At 42.7% G+C, this 19,649-nt stretch overlaps 1 protein-coding gene across 2 annotated transcripts; it reads left to right on the top strand.

Annotated features, from left to right (window-relative positions):
- Positions 1-207: 207 nt before the first annotated feature.
- IRF4 (interferon regulatory factor 4) lies at positions 208-19,227 on the top strand. 2 transcript variants are annotated; one of them, XM_005307067.3, is made up of 9 exons: positions 208-284; positions 2,780-3,023; positions 3,759-3,945; positions 4,917-5,005; positions 5,614-5,755; positions 8,499-8,606; positions 10,063-10,416; positions 15,250-15,362; positions 17,849-19,227. In XM_005307067.3, exons 2-9 carry the CDS (start codon positions 2,820-2,822, stop codon positions 17,990-17,992), a joined length of 1,341 nt encoding a protein of 446 aa, XP_005307124.1. In that variant the 5' UTR covers positions 208-284; positions 2,780-2,819; the 3' UTR covers positions 17,993-19,227. The 2 variants fall into 2 exon arrangements, with proteins under 2 accessions (XP_005307124.1, XP_008163593.2); XM_008165371.3 differs by lacking the exon at positions 208-284 and having other exon boundaries at positions 2,252-3,023.
- Positions 19,228-19,649: the final 422 nt, after the last annotated feature.

Raw genomic sequence — 19,649 nt, 5'->3', positions numbered from 1 at the left:
ACACAATATATAAAAACTATTAGGCTCTGTACTTTTCCCCACGTGTCACGGTGTCTAGGTAAACCCCCAGCGGCCCGCGCCGCTTCAGTGCAGCCCCCACGCTCTTCTGCATCTTCTCAGTCCAACCTCTGTAAGACTCCGCCCCCAACCTCCCCCCCCCCCCCCCATCTGACAGTTCGTCAGTCATATAAGTTCCTGCTTTCGCTCAGTTTGGTTGTTTCATATCTTTTTTAACCATTTGAGAAAACAGGCTGCCTCCTGCACTGAGCGGCTGGGTGAAAGAGGTAAGAGACCGATCATCCACAATGCTGATCGTAAAAAATAATAATTGGGCGGTGGGGGGGAATGGGCATGCCTTTGTTTATTTAAGCAGGTAGTGATTTGATCCTGTTCTAGAAGGGTAGCATATTGAATGAGCATTATCTGGCAAATTCCCTCCCTCATTTTGCTTTACACACTAGCTTTCTCAAGAAAGAACTCTTCGACCCATATGCTCACCCCTTTAGCCCCAGAGCGATTCCTGTTTGGGATAACAGAAGTTAGAAATGGACATAACTTAGAAGAGCTGTCCCTCAGACAGAGGGTGTATTAAGTTAGCATTACAGTTGCCCATGAGCATTTAGTGAGAATATTGCATAAAATGAATTCAGATGCAACGGGGGAGTGTTGCTATTGAAAACAAAGTTGCAGAATTTCTTGTTTTTTAAATGATACATTCTAAAAGTAGCCTGGCTGGAGTGAATGATCCTACATTTTCTCTTTGGCGGTGGGGTGGGGATAGACTAGACCTGTCTCTTCCCCCCCCCCCCCATCTCTAATTTCTGTGATTCTAGGAGAACAAGGGTTACTGCAGCATTTGTAATTAAGCAACTATACATATTCATTTTTCTCTCTCTCTCTCTCTAGAAAAGTGTGTGTGTGTGTGGGGGGGATATATATATATATATATATATATATAGCGAGAGAGAGAAAGAAGTGTGCGTGTGTATATACACTTTTCAATCCTTAAATTACTGTAACCCTGTCCCTGGCTAGAACCTGGTAGGAGATCACACATTTTGATCTTCGGCCCCTATTCTCCTTGTCTGCTTTCCAGCAGCAGCCCACGAGTCTTGCAAGACACAGATTTTTCTGACTATACTATTATTTTGGAAAGGGAGGAAAAATAAAAGTTTGCGGTGGATTCCATCAAGTTAATTTTTTTCCCTGTCATTTTCTTTTTTAAATGATTTTTCTTTAATGTCTAAACCAAGCCAGCTGGGCAGCTCTGGGTTAACACATGCGCCTGGCCTCGCTCAGTGGGCTAATAGGAAACTGTTGGGCTTGCTACTACCATTCCAGACTCCGGTAATGCTGGCTCGGGAATACACCTGTCCTCACTGCTACCGGGAGTCCCAGTCTATGCCAAGAGCCTGCTGGCATTGCAGGCCCTGGTTGACTTCAATGGGAGCCGGAGAGGGCGTCATGATCCCTGTCCCTTAACCCCGGGCTCCGGACGGAACCCAATTCGCTCTCTTTTCGTAAATGTTACAGTAAGGCTTTTACTGCTGGGTCTCTAACGGGGAAGTGGAGGTGGAACCGCTCCGTGCTCTGCCCAGCGAGCTCTCCGAGGGCTGAAATAGTCGCTAGCGCTATGAGATCAGGATGACCTTTTCCGCTCTCTGTCCCGAGGTCGGTCGGTCAGACCCACCCCCACCAGCTGCGTGGAAATGATGTTCACTAGAACAATGTAGTGATGGAAAAGTCCCAGGCTCGGCAGCAGCGGTGCACTAGTGGGTGGGCGCAAATACCAAAAACTTGGCCACTGAATAGAAGTCATAAGGGAAACTGCAAAGCTAGGGAGCGCCACACACACGTACAGCTACACAGCGTGTGTGTGCGTCTTTGTGTGTAAAAATGCATCACACGTACATTTTCCCTGTCCACTCATAACTCGTGTGAATTTCCTTCATTTAGGATCTTTTCAGTCTATATCCAATTTTAGATCTGTTCAGTACGTGTCTGTGGGGACAGACATCTTGCATGTGTGTCTATGCAGATTATTACACACTTTTAGATAAATGACAGCAGCTTACTTGTATGAGGGATAGCTCAGTCTGTATCGACTTTTAGGTATAGGGATTGGTATAGTCAGGTATTGCTTGTGAATATTATAGATACACACACGTAGAATATATTATGTCCTCCATGTATGGTTTTGAAATATATCTTCTTATGCGGACTTGTGAATTAGCATCATATGTATGCATACACCGTGTGTGTGCATATATATACACACACACACGCACTCTTAGAGATCATAGGCGCTATTTATGACTATTTGTGGTTGAGGTTTTCAAAGCAGTGCCGGGGGGTTAGTATTTACATATGAACACAGGTGTATACATGAACACATGCCCAGCTATACTCTCAGTATCTGTTTCATAAACACACACACAGGCGCGGGAGGAGCAGGTAGAGATAAATACAGCGTCTGTCGCTGTCTCTCCCTGTGCCCAGGAGCGCATCCCTGCAGTGAGGGCGCAGTAGCTCTGAATGGCCGGGCCTGCCCGACTCACCCCGCCGGGAAGAGGCTCTTGATGGGCCCCCTGGCTGCTGTGCAGCGGGGAGAGGAACTTTCTCTCTTTCCTCTCCCAGGCTCAAGCCCGGGCACAAAGTTAAGCAGCTCGGACCAGCCCACGCCTGAGGCTGCAGCTGGCGGGTCTGCGAACTCCGGCGCGTGGTTTAATAGCGGGCGCCTCTCTCCTCCTCTCCCTCCGCCCCCCTTCCCCTCCGCAAGTTGGTGCCCGGGCGTGTGCAGCGAGCAGCGGGTGCGTGGCATGAACCTGGAGAGCAGCGAGTGCGGGATGAGCTCGGTGAGCTGCGGCAACGGGAAGCTCCGCCAGTGGCTGATTGACCAGATCGACAGCGGCAAGTACCCGGGCCTGGTGTGGGAGAACGACGAGAAGAGCATCTTCCGCATCCCCTGGAAACACGCCGGCAAGCAGGACTACAACCGCGAGGAGGATGCCGCCCTCTTCAAGGTAGGGGGCGGCCAAGGGCCACTCACCCGCCTTCTGGGCGTGTCTCTGGCCGTCCTGCAGCCCCGACCCCCCTGGCCGGTGGGAGACAGGAGGGATCGAGTCCTTAGCAAGAAGACGGGGGTGGTGGGTTATCTCCCCTTGGCAGGACGTGGCTCTGAACAACAACCCGAGCTGAGCCAATGGGGGTTCCTGCTCTCCAACTCCGAGCTCCTTTCAGCCAGGACCCACCGAGGCCCCAGCCCGCACCGTTGAAGCCAATGGGAGTTTTGCCATTGACTTCAGCGGGAGCTGGGTCTGTCTTTTTCAAGCGCATTGGTTACTGGCTGTTGCCTGGAGCGAGGCTGTGCAGTTTCTCCCAGAATTAATGCAATTAATTGCTTTCCACAGCAAGCCCTCTCGGGTTTGGTTTTGTTTTATTTTAACGACAGGGTTGCCAGAGTCCATATGGAACGCTTTCCCCCCTCCTTCCTTCTCCAACTGTAATGTTAAACATTTGTATGGTTAAAGAACATTTATTTCTGCATCCACCCTGTCACTTTTCTTCTTTCTCTTACTATTTTCTCTTGCCTTCAATACTGTTCTTATTACCTTACCAAGAAACCACCTCCCATATACTTTAGCGTAAACCAATAGGGAATAAATTCTCCACTCAAGTGCTATTTCAGCTTTTGTGATTGTATACCTAAAGTTTGATTTTTTTTTCTCTTTCTTTTTGAACATTTGAAACGTTTTCAGGCTTGGGCTCTTTTTAAAGGAAAGTTCAGAGAGGGCATTGATAAACCAGATCCCCCAACTTGGAAGACAAGGCTACGGTGTGCTTTGAACAAGAGCAATGACTTTGAAGAACTGGTTGAGAGAAGCCAGCTGGATATTTCTGATCCATATAAAGTGTACAGAATAGTGCCAGAAGGAGCTAAAAAAGGTAGGCCATCTTAGATTTTACATACATTTAAAGTCTCATTTTCCAGTGTGCAAAAACTGAAGAGATGTAAGTCACTCGTGTCATGTATAACCATACAGTCACTCGTGTCAGACTTGGTAGCAATCAATACAATAAATAAGATGTGCAATACTCAAGTACGTCGTATTTGGATAAATTTCCCTTTGACTTACATTGCCTGAAAAAGAATGGTGGGAGTCTGAGTCGTAGCATTTGGAAAAAATACTCCTTTGTTGGAGGTACAGGCATGCAGTATGTAAATTACTGGAGGGCTTAATCTTGGGTGTACAGCCTCTATTTCAGTTTTAAATAAAGTGACGCCTGTCTTAAGCAACCACTCAAGAGACAGGCAAAAATAAGTTTGCTTAATGGAAGTGGACTTCAAATAAAGGTGGAGCAGACCTGAACTCGTTATGAGCCAGATTGTGCCTGACTACTTCAGGGGTGAGCAAGGTTAGAGGAATGCATTATCCTCCCTAGCCCTGTTTGCCTCTGCATAGCAGTCAAATATGGTCACAGTCCTGGCACTTCCTTGTGCCCCTATTTTTCTAGAAGCCCTAGACCCTCAAGACACCCCCAAAAGGACACACAGCAGGCAGGGCTATCAGTCATCCCTCCTATGCACTGGCTATCAGAGCTGGATGGGCACATAAAGGAAATATGCTGCACCCCTTGAAGGGATGTGAGCAGCAGGTGCTCTTTCTTCATGCACTGGGAAGCTCTGGGAGACAGAATTCCTCCTAAAGGTCCCTCTGCATCACTCCCACTGTAGGCCAGTATGTTTAAAGCACAATCAAGCCCTGTGTGTTTGGGGATGGTGTAGGATGGTCTCTTAAGAGAGGAGATTGCTTATTAAGGATGGTCCCTTGTACAAGTTCCTTTGCAGTAGATTATTTTCAAGTTTCTTTAAGATATGGTTAGTAACTTTGTTTTTATCCTCATCATGTATGTAGGAGCAAAACAACTCAGCCTAGAGGATCAACAGATAATGATGAACCATCCGTACACAATGACTTCTCCTTATACTTCACTACAGGCTCAGGTACAGTATCAGTCATGTGTTATTTTTTGGCTTGTTTGTTGGGTGCTGATTGAGCTAATTTTTGCAGGACTGTATTATACTACAAGTCTTTCTATTCTGGTCTAGCACCATTTAGTTCTGCTTGGAAAAAAGACTTTTTTATAAGAAACTGAGAAATCTGTAAGCAATGTTTTCATCATGTGAAACCACAGGGCAGCTGATCCATCTGGGATTTTTTAAAATGTGAATTACAGCTCTGTTTTGTTAGATATTTTTGGTAAAAATGGTTTTATTGCCCTAGTACTTCTGGTGCCAGAAATTGAACATATGATGAAACATAGATATTCTACAGTAATGTTTTGCAACAGTGCTCCAGTTGCCTATTATAATTTTGTCATGTTTATAGTTTACACTAATGGTGACATGCATCTCATTTGAAAGCCTCCTTCTTTTGGCAAAATATCATCCAGGTGGTCTGTGTGATATTTTGATCTACAAGAGATATGGGAGAACAAATAACAAAAGGACTCATGCAGAACTAAGGAAACTTTCTAATATGGGAGATTATGTGAAAGGTAGCATCAATTCTGATTACAGCCAAATAAAATAATGTCTCATTAAATGAACAGGTGTCAAACTACATGGTACCTCATGAACGTAACTGGAGAGATTTTGCCCCAGAGCAGCCACACCCTGACATCCCCTACCAATGCCCAAGTGTTCCTTTTGCAGCTCGCAGTCACCATTGGCAAGGTCCTGCTTGTGAAAACGGTAAGAACATCTCCTTGGAGGTCAATTGCTTGCTAATCTAAAGAGACAATATGTGACCACCATAGAAGGACCACAGATTTCATATTTGTTATTCATGGCTTCAGTGACATAAGTATTGATGGCTTGATTTTCAGAAGTTCTGAGCATCCTTCAACAATAGTTGCAGGGGATCAGCACCTCTGACTATCATCTATATTGATACTTATTGTTGTTTTATTTTATTTTATTCTTTTATTTGTTTTACTGTAGTGCCTAGGAGCCTTAGTCATCACCATAGCAACTCATATTGCCAACCCCAAGCATTCAAAAATTGAGTCAGCCCCCCCCAAATGATTTATAAATGCCTATGTATAGATAGTGTCAAGTATCAGGGGGTAGCCGTGTTAGTCTGTATCTACAAAAACAACAAGGAGTCTGGTGGCACCTTAAAGACTAACAGATTTATTTGGGCATAAGCTTTCGTGAGTAAAAACCTCACTTCTTCGGATGCATCCGAAGAAGTGAGGTTTTTACTCACGAAAGCTTATGCCCAAATAAATCTGTTAGTCTTTAAGGTGCCACCAGACTCCTTGTTGTTTATGTATAGATACTTTTTTTATTTGCCTTCTGATTTTTAAGTCTCTATGGTTCACATTTTTCACGTTTTTCTCCACAATCATGTAGGTTAGAAACTTACTTCCCCCCCCCCCCCAAAGGAAAGCTGAGATTCTCACATAATCATAGCATACTAAGTATCGTTAGAGTTGGCAACACTGAATCTGAGCACCTGAAAAATATGCAAAGTAGGGAAGCCTTTACCTTATGTGGGGAACTGAGGTACACAGCGATTAAGTGACTTGTTCCATAGTGACATAGGAGGTCTGTAGAAGAGCTAGAAATTGAGCCCGGATTTCCTGAGTTGCAGTCTAGTGTCTTATTCACATGATCATCCATTGTGCCATGTATGGCTGCAGGCTCAGACTCTCAAGGGATATATGCTCATTTCAGTATGCAGGGATTTGCTCCATAAGTACAGCTCCCCACACATCCATATGAGAATAATCTTGAAAAAAGAAAAATCCTTAGTCCAAGATGAGATGAGGAAAGAATACTTAAAGTGCACAGGGTATCAGAACTACAAAATGCAGTCCTTTCATGGTTTAAGTGCAATGAAATAAACTTCTGTTTACACTTGTCTACTGACAACTGAACACTCTACATTTAGACAAACGAGCTATTTAGTTGAAATTTTATAAAATTCTGCCCTGATTTACACCCCATGCAATAGTTACTTCAATGGGGTAGTGAATGTAGGTTTTGGTCCTTATGATCTGTTGAACTTATGCTGAATAGAAATACTAATTTTGAAATGAAAAGTGTCATAAACTCTTAGATACCATGGTAAAGACTGGTCTAGAAAATGCTAAGATAGAGAATAAAAGAAACATGGCATTTTCTAATACTAGAAAGAAGACCATAACTGTAATTTTTCTTTGGAAAATGTATCTCTTCCCCTTTTTCTGTTGATTACCCGATAGAATCTTAGCATATACATATTAAAAAAATCACTGATATTTTTGCTTTGTTTTTTGTTAGTAACCATGAACATTATGTCATGCTTTAGTAAGAATATTGCTTTTCCTGGTTTCAATTTCATTCCCTCAACTCCCAGTCTTATGCTTATCATTACGGCTGTTCTTTAAAAAGTCACTGCTCCAAAGCATCATTTCCCCCCCATTGTATCTTCATGGGTCATTTAGGACCTGATCCTGTGTTTCTTGGGGTCAGTGGGCATTCTGAAGACACAAGAAATGGAGGGCCTTCTATCTCTGTGGCTTAAAAGAAAATGAGTAAATCCCCAATGCAGCAAAGCATTTAAACCCGTGCTTAATGGGTCAATGGGATGTGAGCATATGCTTAAAATTAAGCACATGCTTAAGTGTTTTTTGTATAGGGATGGATGTAAACAAATTCTCAAGTGTTTTCCTGTCTCAGGGTCTAAGTGCTGCATTAAGCTTGTATCAGAGAATTAGGCAATAGTGGCTTACTCACTGGATTGTCTTGTTTGTCAACAGTCACTCACATATGCCCTTGGCATAAGTTAAAAAGTGAAGTAGCTTTGAGAAGAGTCAAATCTGTCTATGGGAAAGAGTAGTGTATCTTACCTCTGTCATAAATATCATGTTTATGATATAAAGCCCTTTGAAGTCAATGCTAAGATTCCTGTTGACGTCAAGGGACTTTGGACAGGTGTTATCACATTTCAGTTTGCCTCAATACTATCTCACTCACAGGAAGGGATAGCTTGGGAAAGGACTAATGTTGGCTGTAGTATTAAATACTCTATTGCAGGAGAATCTCTTTTCCCTACAATTACCTTCTTTCTTTAACACAATTAAAGACATAATGACTTTGAATATTTGAGTTGCCTTTGATAAAACTCCTTAAGACCTGTGAGAATGAATGGATTATTTTTCATCAGCCTCCAAGAACACCATTATCTAGTTAAAATGCAGATTATTTCTGTGGGAGAATAATATGCACTGATATGGTTAGGTAAAAGAACAACATTTAAAAAATCCAAATAAGAAAAATCTAGGTAACATTTTGAGTGGATAAAATGTTTTGGTCAAGGGGAAGTTTTTTTGATAGAGCTGGAGCTCAGAAACTCTCACATGAGTTTTTTTGATAGAGCTGTGAACTCTAAATTTGTTCTTGGGTTTTAGATAGCTAGATATCATTTGACTTTTTTTTGTGAAAACAGGTTGTCAGGTGACTGGAACCTTTTATGCTTGTGCACCATCTGAGTCACAGACTCCTGGGATCCCAATAGAGCCAAGCATAAGGTCTGGTGAAGCTCTTGCACTATCAGGTAAGTCTATAACACCAGGCTTTCATGGTGAACCATCCAGGAGGCTCTCCTTATAATTTTCCAAGTAAATGTTTACTCACTGTTTATAGGGACTTCTTTTGTCAGTGAAAGTGACATTTCCTTTCCAAATGAGTTCTGTGCATATACACTTAGGCCTCAGTTCAGCAAGATTTTTAAACACATGTGGAACTTTAAGCACTTGAGTAGTCCTCACTGAAATCTGTAACTCAGATTAAGATCAATGGGATCATTCATGTGCTTACAGTTACACACGCTTAAGTACTTTGCTCTTTCAAGCAAATTTCAAACAAATTCTTGGTTGCTCCTCAGTGAGTCGTCAGATAGGACAACTGCTGACAGGGGAAGCAGATTCTTCTTTAGCTCACCACAAAGCCATATTGCTTTTGGATTCAGAGGTCTAGAGTTTTTTTTTTTTTTAAACCTGGACCATATCCTTTCTGAAAAATACTATTCCTTTGTTCAACATTTTGTCCTATGGATACTTTTCTGTCTTCTCTGTTGACTGCATCAGGATTTGCAGCATTTATTTATCCTTGATAAAATAAAACCTCTCGGTACTTTGGTGATGGCACTTTCACTCTCTGAAAAGAAATCTGTTCAGCCAGCTTTGCAGTCGTTCAGACTTAAGGGATTTTTTATTTTTATTTTATTCCTTATGTGGAAGTGTAGGAGCTAGTTTGGTTTTTAAACTAACAATGGAAATTCTATGGAGAAATTGACAATGCAACATTAAGGGGAGAGACTTGGCTGGCAAATGACAAGAGTTAAGCACACACCTAAGTGCCCTTCCTGAGCAGGGCTGCTGTCCCAAATGGGTCTATTTGCACAGCCCTGCATCAGGATCAAGCCCTTAACAATCACTCTCCTGTGTCAAGTGACCATTTTAAAACTATGCCTAAGATTTCAAATATAATTTTGTCTGCGTTTCAGCCAAAGAGCACTTCTATTAGGCAACTGATTGCATTTTTGCAAGTCTTGTGGGTAGTTGCTTAACAGGGTTATATACAACATCTTGAGAGAAGCATAGCTATTTTCTGATGTATCTAGGAGAACATACTGAGATTGAGCTTTAATTCCAATTATACCTGTGAAGTACAAACACTTTTCCCCCCACTAATGAAAATATGCGGCTTGCCAGGCATTAATATCTAGCATGTTTTCTGCTGTCTGCATCACAGGCTATTTGGTTCCCACTCCAGGGGCCTGTATTGGTAGAAGCTGGTGTTGGAGTTTGTGCTTCCATATTTCATTATTTCAATTCAATCTATGTTTTTCCCTAAATCAGGGCTAAATTCTGAGAGATGTTGAGTATTAGAAATGATAGATGCATAGTACCTTGCAAGATCTGGCCCATTGGCCTTAATAGTACTGCGATATAATGCAAAATACTCACAATATTGAACGGCAGTAATTTTTTTCTGAAATATACTTACAGACTGTCGACTACACATCTGTCTATATTACCGTGAAATACTAGTGAAAGAGATGACGACTTCAAGTCCCGAAGGCTGTAGAATATCTCATGCCCAAAATTATGAGGTCAGCAGCTTGGATCAAGTTATCTTCCCCTATCCAGAAGATAATGGCCAGAGGAAAAACATAGAAAAATTACTGAGCCACTTGGAACGAGGAGTAATACTCTGGATGGCACCTGATGGGCTTTATGCTAAGAGACTTTGTCAAAGCAGGATCTACTGGGATGGACCTCTGGCGATATGCAGTGACAGGCCAAATAAACTGGAAAGGGAGCAGACCTGCAAACTTTTTGATACTCAGCAATTTTTAGCAGGTAATTCTCAATTTAGGTTACAAGTTGTCTATATAAATGTCACCAAATCACTGTCATTGTGGTTCCAGATGGGCACTATTGAAGGGGTCTTTGCACTAAATTACTCCCACCAAAGTGGTTGGGAGACGCAGGTGCTCAGCTGCTCTCTGGATGTGGCCCTATATGTAGGTGTTAGAAGAGCACAGCCTTGGAATAGTGTTTTATTTGTATATTACTATGGTTAGTTCTGCTTTTGATACACTTATGTGGCTCCCATTGAAAGTAATGGGAACCACTCATGCTCAATTGAGGACAAGGTAAGGCCTGTGTCACTTTATACTGAGTGGGAGGAGCCCAACAAAATAGTCCTTCTTAAGATTGGATAGTAGATGGGACCACATTCTGATTTTGGATCCAATGGTGTAAATCTTGAGTAACTCCATTGTCTTCAGTTGATTTACTCCAGACTTATGCCGGTGTGTATCTGAAATCTGACCCAGAGTATTTAAACATCAGCAAGTATTAATCCCAACAGATATTTTTTTAAATCTGTGTTTTGGTGTGTGCGTGTGTCTGTATTTAAACAAATACATGGGAAAATATTTGTGGGGTGAATTTATAAACTCTGACTTTCAACAATCATCCTATTAACTAATGGCATAGGGCAAGACTGTAACTTGCCCAACACACCTGCAAAAGCGAGTCAGATGTTTGAAGGCATGCCCTCAACCCCCTGCGCTGGTTATTTGTATTGTGGGTAGCAGAATGGAGGGGAAAACAGTCTCACAGGGATACTCTTGCTCTGGGAAGAGAGTGGATGGAGTCTTGGCTCCAATTTCCAAGATGCTGACCAGCACTTCTGAGGTAACACAGAGAGGTGAGCAACCTACTCCAGGGAAAGGGGTGGACACAGATCCCTTACTCCAGGGGCGGGGAAGTAGAGAAACAAGCAGCACAATTATATGCTGCCCCTTACTAGGGCTTGTGGCAGAGCTACAGTTGAGCTCTTAAGTTTTAGAGTGGCATGGTCTCCCTTCTGTGCAGGACACCTTACTGCCTTTCAGACCTATATATTGGTATAAGTTACAGTTTTGTAGAAAAATAATGCAATGCTTTAAAAAAATACCCCAAATGAGCCACTGCCTTGAAAATACTTCATTTTCCAGGCTTTGATGTGTCATCCTAGCAGAATTATCAAGCACCATATGCATTTAAACACACATCTGAAGAGGATATGAAAATTGACAGTTAAAAAGGGGAATTTGAGCTGAATTTATAGGGTTACAACTTCTATTGTATGCTAATTGTAAGATGTATCGTTATGCCTGCAATCATGTGCCTGGAAGTCCCTTTTCCTTTTTCAGATGCCACTTTAAATTTAATCTGGCTCTTCCAAACCATTCACAGGATATGTGGCAGTATTTTTTTAGAAGCCTGTTCCCCAAGGTTAACTTAAGCACAGTTTTCTAAGCTATGTGCGTGCAAATGCATGTGCAAACATGTGCACAATTGCATGCTTAATTTGTGTGCAGTTATCACAATAGTGTGTGCAAATTGGGGTGTAGCTAGCCAGGTAACTTCTTAAGTGACTATTGTGCCATGCACATACCATAGCTACATATTAATTTTGGTTAGTGAGCTCCCAAGTTAAGTGCGCATTTGGGTGTGGACAGTCAGAAAATCAGACCCTTAGGGGATGGAAACACTCAGGACTTCTACTAAGAGATGCATGTCCCAAAGAATTCACAGAAGGAAGGTGCAGAACCAAGGCTGTGGCCTTTAATTGATATGGCTGCGTCTTGGTGCAGGGATATGTCCATGTGGGACTCACTGAAAGACTGGGCTTTGTGATTCTGACATATAGTACAGGGGTGACCAGATTCTAATGTCTGGGTTACTTATGGAGAGATCTGAGTGATGACTTTAGCAAACCAGGAGAGGGAGAGAATTTAGAGAAGGCTCAAAGACTGGAATAGGAAAAGGGTATGAAGGGGTGTTAAGGAGGCTGGCATGGGTGGAGAGGAGTAGTCAGTTGGAGCTAGAATAGAAGGAAATGAGACCTGATTTGGGGAGGCATGTGAAAACCTGGCAGTTGAAGTCTGAATTTGACCCAGGAGATGAGAAGGAGTCAGTGGAGCTGGTTGAAGAGTGAAGTGATCTGCTCAGAGCAGTGAGAGGACCTCAAGTACATGCTTTCATGCGTTTGGAAGAGCTGGGATTCTCTGACTCTCTTTCATATTGAAGATTATTCTTACTACTGAAACCCTTCGTGGGCCAACTCCCTTCTCTATCCCATCTCTTCCCTGGGCTATTATGCTGCAATACTTTGAGAATCACTGAGGCTGAGGGCTTGTCTACACTTACTGGGGAATTGACGTGCGATGCATCGGTGGTTGCTTTAGCGGGTCTAGTGAAGACCTGCTATATCTACCGCAGATCACTCTCCCGTCAACTCCTGTATTCCATCTGAACACGAAGCGCAAGGGGAGTCAACGGGTTCTATTGGACAACTGAAGTTGCATAACTTAGATCGATCTCCCCCTGTAGTGTAGACAAGGCCTGAGTAAAATTCTGTGACAGAAGAGGGGTAGGGATGGGGTTCTTTCCTCAGTAGTAACACTGGGACTAATTAATCAGGAGTTGCACTGAACCCAGACTCCTCCTTGCCCTCTCTTATGATGCCTAAGTGAATGCAGTGTTGGATGATCATACCGAAGAACTGAAAGTCTCCCCCTCTGCTCCTAGCAGATTGTGAGTGGTTTTAGGGCTTGTTGGAAATAGAGAGAACATTACCTACTTTTTTGGTTACAAATAGAGTACAGTTCTCTTTGCATTAATTATTAATTTATCATGAATCATTATAATTTATTATTCAGTAGAAACTAGAGGTCTCAACTGAGACTAGTGCCCCATTGTGCTGGGCACTGCATTTACACAGAATAAGAAACAGTCCCTGCGTCAAAGAGCAATGTATTTTAACCCAAGTGGAGCCCTCTTGTAAACATCTCCCCCATACAGGGAATAATTTGCCTAATATAAATATGTATATATTTGAGAGGAAGTATTGCCTAGTGACTAGAGCAGTGGACTGGAATTCAGGAGACCCGGGTTCTATTCCTGACTCTGCCACTGTCCTGCTGAGTGACCTTGCACAAGTTACTTCCCCTCTCTGTGCCTCAGTATCCACATCTGTGAAATGGGGATAATGATACTGATGTCCTTGGTAAAGTGCTTGGAACTCTGTGGATTAAATGTGCTGTATAAGAGCTATATGGTGGTGGTGGTGTTGTTGTTATTGTTAGACTCAGAGGATGACTATAACCAAATTTGCACTTTGCAACCTTTTGAGATTTTTGTTGTACTGTATTATAAACTAACATTTTTGATGATGTTATGTTGTGCCTAAAGAATTCTCGGTGCTTTACAGAGCAATAAAAGGGATGGAATCCTGGCCCTATTGAAGACAATGGCAAGACTCCCATTGACTTCAGTGGGGCCAGGATTTCACCCAAAGTGCCTTCTCTACAGAGTTTGCAGTATAAAAATAGACATGACCCAACAAGTGACAGCAGCAGAGAGGGGAAAAGAGGATGAGGGGGGCAATGAAAGGTCACAGATGTTGCTGTATTTGAGCCTGGCCCTTTTCAAAGGGTCTGTCCACACTGCAATCTGAGATGTGATTGCAGCTTGGGTAGTCAGACCCACACTGGCTTTCCCTGTGCTAAAATGGCTAAAAATAACAACATTGATGTGGTAGCGGGGGCTCCACTGTGGACTATACAAGCATGCTGGGGACCCCAGTGACCTATGTGCATTGCTAGCCCATGCAGCCTCATTCAGACTGCTATTTTTAGCTCTGCTAGTGAGACTATGTCTACCTGCGCTGTAATCACACCTCCGATTGCAATGTAGACATACCCTTAGAAAGAGCTGACATGAGATCTCTGGGACCCTGGCTCCTGTAGTAGAAGAGAAAGGCAAACCATCCAGAAAATATGTGATCTGAACTAATTACATTCCTGTGGATTCATGACCTGGGGAGGTGGGGAGGGTGATTGGACAATATGCAGACACTAACATGGTTCTGTTTGGGCCTGCTCCCACTGAAGCCATTGTCTTAAGTGGGAGCAAGATCAAACCCTTACAAAGGTGTACCAGCTGCATTGTAAGCTAGTCCTGAGATTCGCCATCTACTTTCTAATGAACAATCCATCTTCTGATGTTCAGTCATCACAAGTAGTGGGCACAGAACTGTAGTTTGAAGTCAAAGAGTAAACACTTTTGTTACTTAAATTGATCTCAGTTCTACTCTTAAGGGTGACAGGCCCTCCTGCAACATCTCAGCACCATTGTTTTTGAAAGAAGCCGTGCAAAGTGACTTACATAGCATGATCCTTCTGAAATGTATGTGTGGATAGGAGAAATGTAAACTGGCAAAGTTCAAAAGTCCTGAAGAATGTTTCAGAAGTTTCTGTTGTTAAGCCAAACACAAGTATGAATCTAAGGAAATCCCAATTGCTGTTTATATGAAATTACTCAAAATGCAATACAGATAGAATAATTGGAGTCTCTTAGCTCTTGGGGGGGAACGACAAAGTTTTCAGCTGTTTGTCCCTTGCTCTCTCCCTGATCTGTGGCAAAATCTCCAAGATCATTTTTCTATGCTGGTATCTCTCCTTTCTCCCAGACTCGCTTTTCCTTTGCTAGACCCTGTCATCACTTTTGCCAGTTGTCCAATAGAACCTCTTCATCACTCCTGTGGTTTGCTGTTCTGCTCCAAGGTCCTTCATTACTAACTCTGGAACTCAGCCATTGATGGTGAGGATTTTCTGAACATATCTTTTCTGTCTTCAGAACTGCAAGCTTTTGCCCACCATGGACGTCCATTGCCTAGATTCCAGGTTGCTCTGTGTTTTGGAGAGGAATTTCCAGACCCACAAAGACAGAGGAAGCTAATTACAGCCCACGTAAGTATGATTTATTTCATTTCTTAGTTTAAAATGAAGGGTATGTGAATCTGCCAGGCAGCCTTCTCTACCACTCATCAGTAAGCTGTGAGGGATGCAGTATATCCTAGTGGATAGGGCACTGGGCTGGGAGACCCGGGTTCACTTCCCTGCTCTGCCATTAGCCCGCTGGCAAGTCATGTCCTGCCCTGTGCCTCAGTTTCCCCATCTGTAAAAATGGGGATAAGAAGACTGACCTTCTCTGTAAAGCGCTTTGCGATCTACTGATGAAAGCACTTTAGAGGAGTGATTATGACTATGAGCTAAATGGAACAGCTTGGCTAGTGTCAGCCATGTGACACTGGTAAGCAGGGCCTTGCATAGAATATGATTACATGGCGCATAATTGTGGATTCTTTTAAAATTGCCACATAAGTGTGCTGCAGCATCTAAGCTTTCTCAGAGATACCCTCTCCCCTTTCGCCCCCCCTGGCTCTGGTGTCTGCATCGCAAAATGCCATAGCAGACTGAGGCAGGCTTTACTGCTTGGGTTACTCTTGCTTCACCTCTTGGCAGGAAACTTCGTAACCCTGGGCCTTGGCTATACTGCCTACTTTTACATTCATTTCCCTGCAGTAGTGCAGCTGCACCAGTGTAAGCAATAGTGGAGGCTGGGACCAGCCGCTTTCCAAAAACCGAGCTCCACAATGGAGATGTATCCATGGTCTCCCTGCCCCCGCTAGAGGCAGGGTTTAGTTTATTGCCATTATCTCCGAGGTGGGAGAATATTGGTGTTTAATTTTGTAAGTCATCCAGATGCTAAAGTGATGGGCCATAGATTTTTGTAATAAAATAATTACCTTCCCGTTACTAGTTATGTGACTTCCTTACCACTATCTGCCTTCAACGCATTGCCCTGTGGTTCCCCTGGGTGGAGGATTACAGCTTTCAAGTTCAGTTTGCTGTCCTACCCAGACATCCTCTGTTTGAATGAATGTTCCCATGGTCAGGTTAGCTTTTTCTCCCGTTCAGAGATCCTGTAACTCTAACACATGCCCCCCTAACCCAGACATCAGTCCTGGATCTTTAGATTGCTGAGGAGTATCGGGCCAGGAATACAATGGAGTAATTATTTGAGCAGAGATCAGGGATATCATTGGACCTCAAGCCTCCTCATTCCTTACTTAGGCCCTCAACAGTACAAATTCTCTCCACCATCCATAACACCTCCCACTTCCCAACCATTCCCTCTCCTCCCATCTGCTTTCTACATTTCTGGTCCCCCTTCAAAGTACCCTTTCCCCACAGCCCTCCTCTCCTCAAACATATTCTCCCCCCTGCCCACAAAGAATCTCCTCTGAGCCTGTGCCCACTGCCCCCCCCGCCACCTCTCCGTGAGTTTGTTCTCTCCTCCAGCGCTCTGCCTCATACCTGAACCTCGTTATGCTGGCTGGCAGCTCAATCTCTTCTCTGGAATTGGCTCAGCCTCTGCCTTGGGTCCCCCTGTTCTGCACTTGGAACTGGTGGAGGATGGGGAGGGTGGGAACTAAGCAGGTTCCATAGAGCACCCAGTTGCATGACTGCCCAGCAGAGGCCCAGAACAGCCCCTAGCAGCAGGTGGCTACACCTGCAGCTGCCTCTTTCTTGTCCAGATGACCAGTCCAACAGCTGATGAGGGGAAGTGGAGAGAGATTGCTGAATTGCTGCAGTCAGCATCATCCTCAAACTCCTGTCCCTTCTTCCATTGCCGATGTCAGCTGAAAGCTAGGGAGGACATGTTCTTCTCCCTGCCACCCACACACCTTTCCTCCATAAAATGATGTCTATGCAGGGATGTGTCTAAATGTTTAGAGGATCTCGGATCTTTTCTCAGAACATATTTGCTCCCCATTTATAAGTCTCAAGTTTTTATATCCTAGGAGTGAAAGATAAGTATTTAACTAAGGCACTGTGCAAAGCTGGGGACCCTTGGGGCTAGTGAGACAAGCAAAATGAGTAGAGCCTCTCAAACATTGCCCCAAAGCTTGGCCATATTAGACCAGTGCAATGCTGAACAGATACAGTTAGGGATGAATGGACATACAATAATATTTAATTTTAGAAACGTTCGACTTGGACTCAGAATAAGGGACAGATTTTTAAAGTTGAGCATGTGAAACTGGGCCTGCATTTGGCCGTGCCTAATTTAGCCATGGAAATATGGGCACACACAAATCAGGCATCACATGCACATATGGGCTAGCTGATAGAACGATGGACTACATTTGCAAACGCATGCTTTATGCATTGCGTATTTGTCGGCAAAAACTGCAGCTAGCTCTAAAAATCTGGAGTCGAAGTAAAGGCAGAGCTCAATGAGAACAGAGTGCATTTTCTTCCCATTTTGGTATGCGGAACTGTTTTATTTTGCCTTGTTTTTATCATCTTTTTATTGTTGAGTAAATAGCTAATACGAATGATATGGAACATGCTATCACGCTTCAATAACATTTTTATCTGTTGTTAAGGTTGAGCCAATGTTTGCAAGGCAGCTGTATTACTTTGCTCAACAAAACAGTGGACATTTTCTGAGAGGCTATGATTTACCAGAACATGTCACTAGTCCAGAGGATTACCACAGATCTATTCGCCATTCCTCCATTCAAGAATAATCTCCTCAGAAGGAGTGTGTTTAAGGCTTTGTAAAGATGATGCATATTGGAAGAACAGAGCTGGTTCACATTTTGGGGATCCAAATCACAGCTGGATTTATTCAGGAAAACAAAGTCTCAGAGACTGGAAAACGAACTAGAACAACAGTATTGTACAATAGAAACGATGAGGCTTCAAGATTTGGATGATACATCTCACATAGATTCTGCGGTTGCTGGGGATAACTGTGAAAACTGACAAAATGTTTGATATGTTTACATTGTTTAAACGTTCTCCATGGTTTGAGGATGACTTCTTGCTGAAGACTTAAATTCAGAGTTTACAATGTTATGATATTTGCAGAGCTATTTATTTGTGATTACAAATCTCAGGGCAGGGAAATATATTGGCAGTATTCCCAGCATGAAGCTGTAGCTACTGTGGGAAAGATGGCACACAAGTGGCCTAGGCATCCATAAATGTTATGTTGTGAATAGCTACATATGTAAGTGGTTAAGAATTTAGATTGTTAAGCGTGGTAAACTTTTTATGCCTATATTCTTCTATGAAAGTTTCAGTGTGTATTTTTTTAAAAAATCCAGTCCTAATGAGAGATATATTTTTAATGCCTGACATTTCTCTTCAAAGTGAATTTTGTCGTCATTACTGCTGTTAGTGGATTGATACTCATAACAGCACTTAGAAGAGTTCTCTAGATGGTGTATTTGGGGTAGTACATTGTGAAGGGTGGTCATTTAACATTGCAGAGTCAGCAGGCAACTGATGCTTCTCTCTAACAATCTCTAGATCTGGGAGTTTTTGCTGTCTGTGTTGCAGGTGGGACCATTGACTTGAATCTAGACCCTAGAATAAAACAGGTTTTTGAGAAAATAACTGTAATCTTTGATAATTATTCTTTCATATATGATTCTTTTTTGGTGGTCATTCTCACTGGCACATATATGTAACATGAAATAGATTTCCAAGGTACATTTGTATAGATTTGGTAAATATTCACAAAAAGAGTTGTTGACTTACACAAGGTCAAATTCTGCTCTTGGCTGTGCACCTACAACTCCCTTCCTCCTGTGCAGAAGTCAGTGGGAGCCAGGTGTCCAAAGAAGAGCAGGCTTTGGCCCATAGTATTAGTAGAGCTGGGAATATCTATTCTAACTTTTGTTTTAAAAAGTAAAAAAAAAAAAAAAAAAGTATAATTTCCGGAGATTTACAACTTTTAATGCTGGGGTGTTGATTATTTGCTTGCATATGCAAATGAACTTGGAACTCCTTTGTATGGCAAAGAAAGAGAGAGATCTGTCAATATTGGTGTGTGTGTGTATATATATAAGTGAAATTCTACAGTCTGTGTTATGCAGGAGGTCAGACTAGGTGATCATAATGGTCTGTTCTGGCCTTAAAAATCTGTGAATTTATATTTCTCATGCCAGAAAGATCCTCTCCATGGTTAGAAATACATTTTGCTTGAATTTCTAGCTAGAACAAAATTGTATATGGTCTGACAGCAGACTCACATTCTAGGGAACTTTAATTTATACATCTTAAAGATGCATACTATTTTGGGATATAATATCCCCCCTTTTCTCCCCTCCCATAAGGCCAGTTTATCAGTTCATTATGCTTTAATATTCTTCCTTACTTGAAATATCTTTCCTGACT

The sequence above is a fragment of the Chrysemys picta genome, chromosome 2, assembly GCF_011386835.1.
Source record: "Chrysemys picta bellii isolate R12L10 chromosome 2, ASM1138683v2, whole genome shotgun sequence".
Lineage (NCBI taxonomy): Eukaryota > Metazoa > Chordata > Testudines > Emydidae > Chrysemys > Chrysemys picta.
The sequence above is the reverse complement of the archived record's forward strand: the minus strand, read 5'-3'. Positions and strand labels throughout refer to the sequence as shown.

Excerpts from the sequence above, each read along its gene's own strand:
- IRF4 (XM_008165371.3), top strand. The coding sequence starts at position 2,394 with ATGCCCAGCTATACTCTCAGTATCTGTTTCATAAACACACACACAGGC. Across the intron at positions 5,006-5,613 it reads ATACTTCACTACAGGCTCAG|GTGTCAAACTACATGGTACC; the intron begins GTACAGTATCAG and ends TTAAATGAACAG. Across the intron at positions 8,607-10,062 it reads TGAAGCTCTTGCACTATCAG|ACTGTCGACTACACATCTGT; the intron begins GTAAGTCTATAA and ends ATATACTTACAG.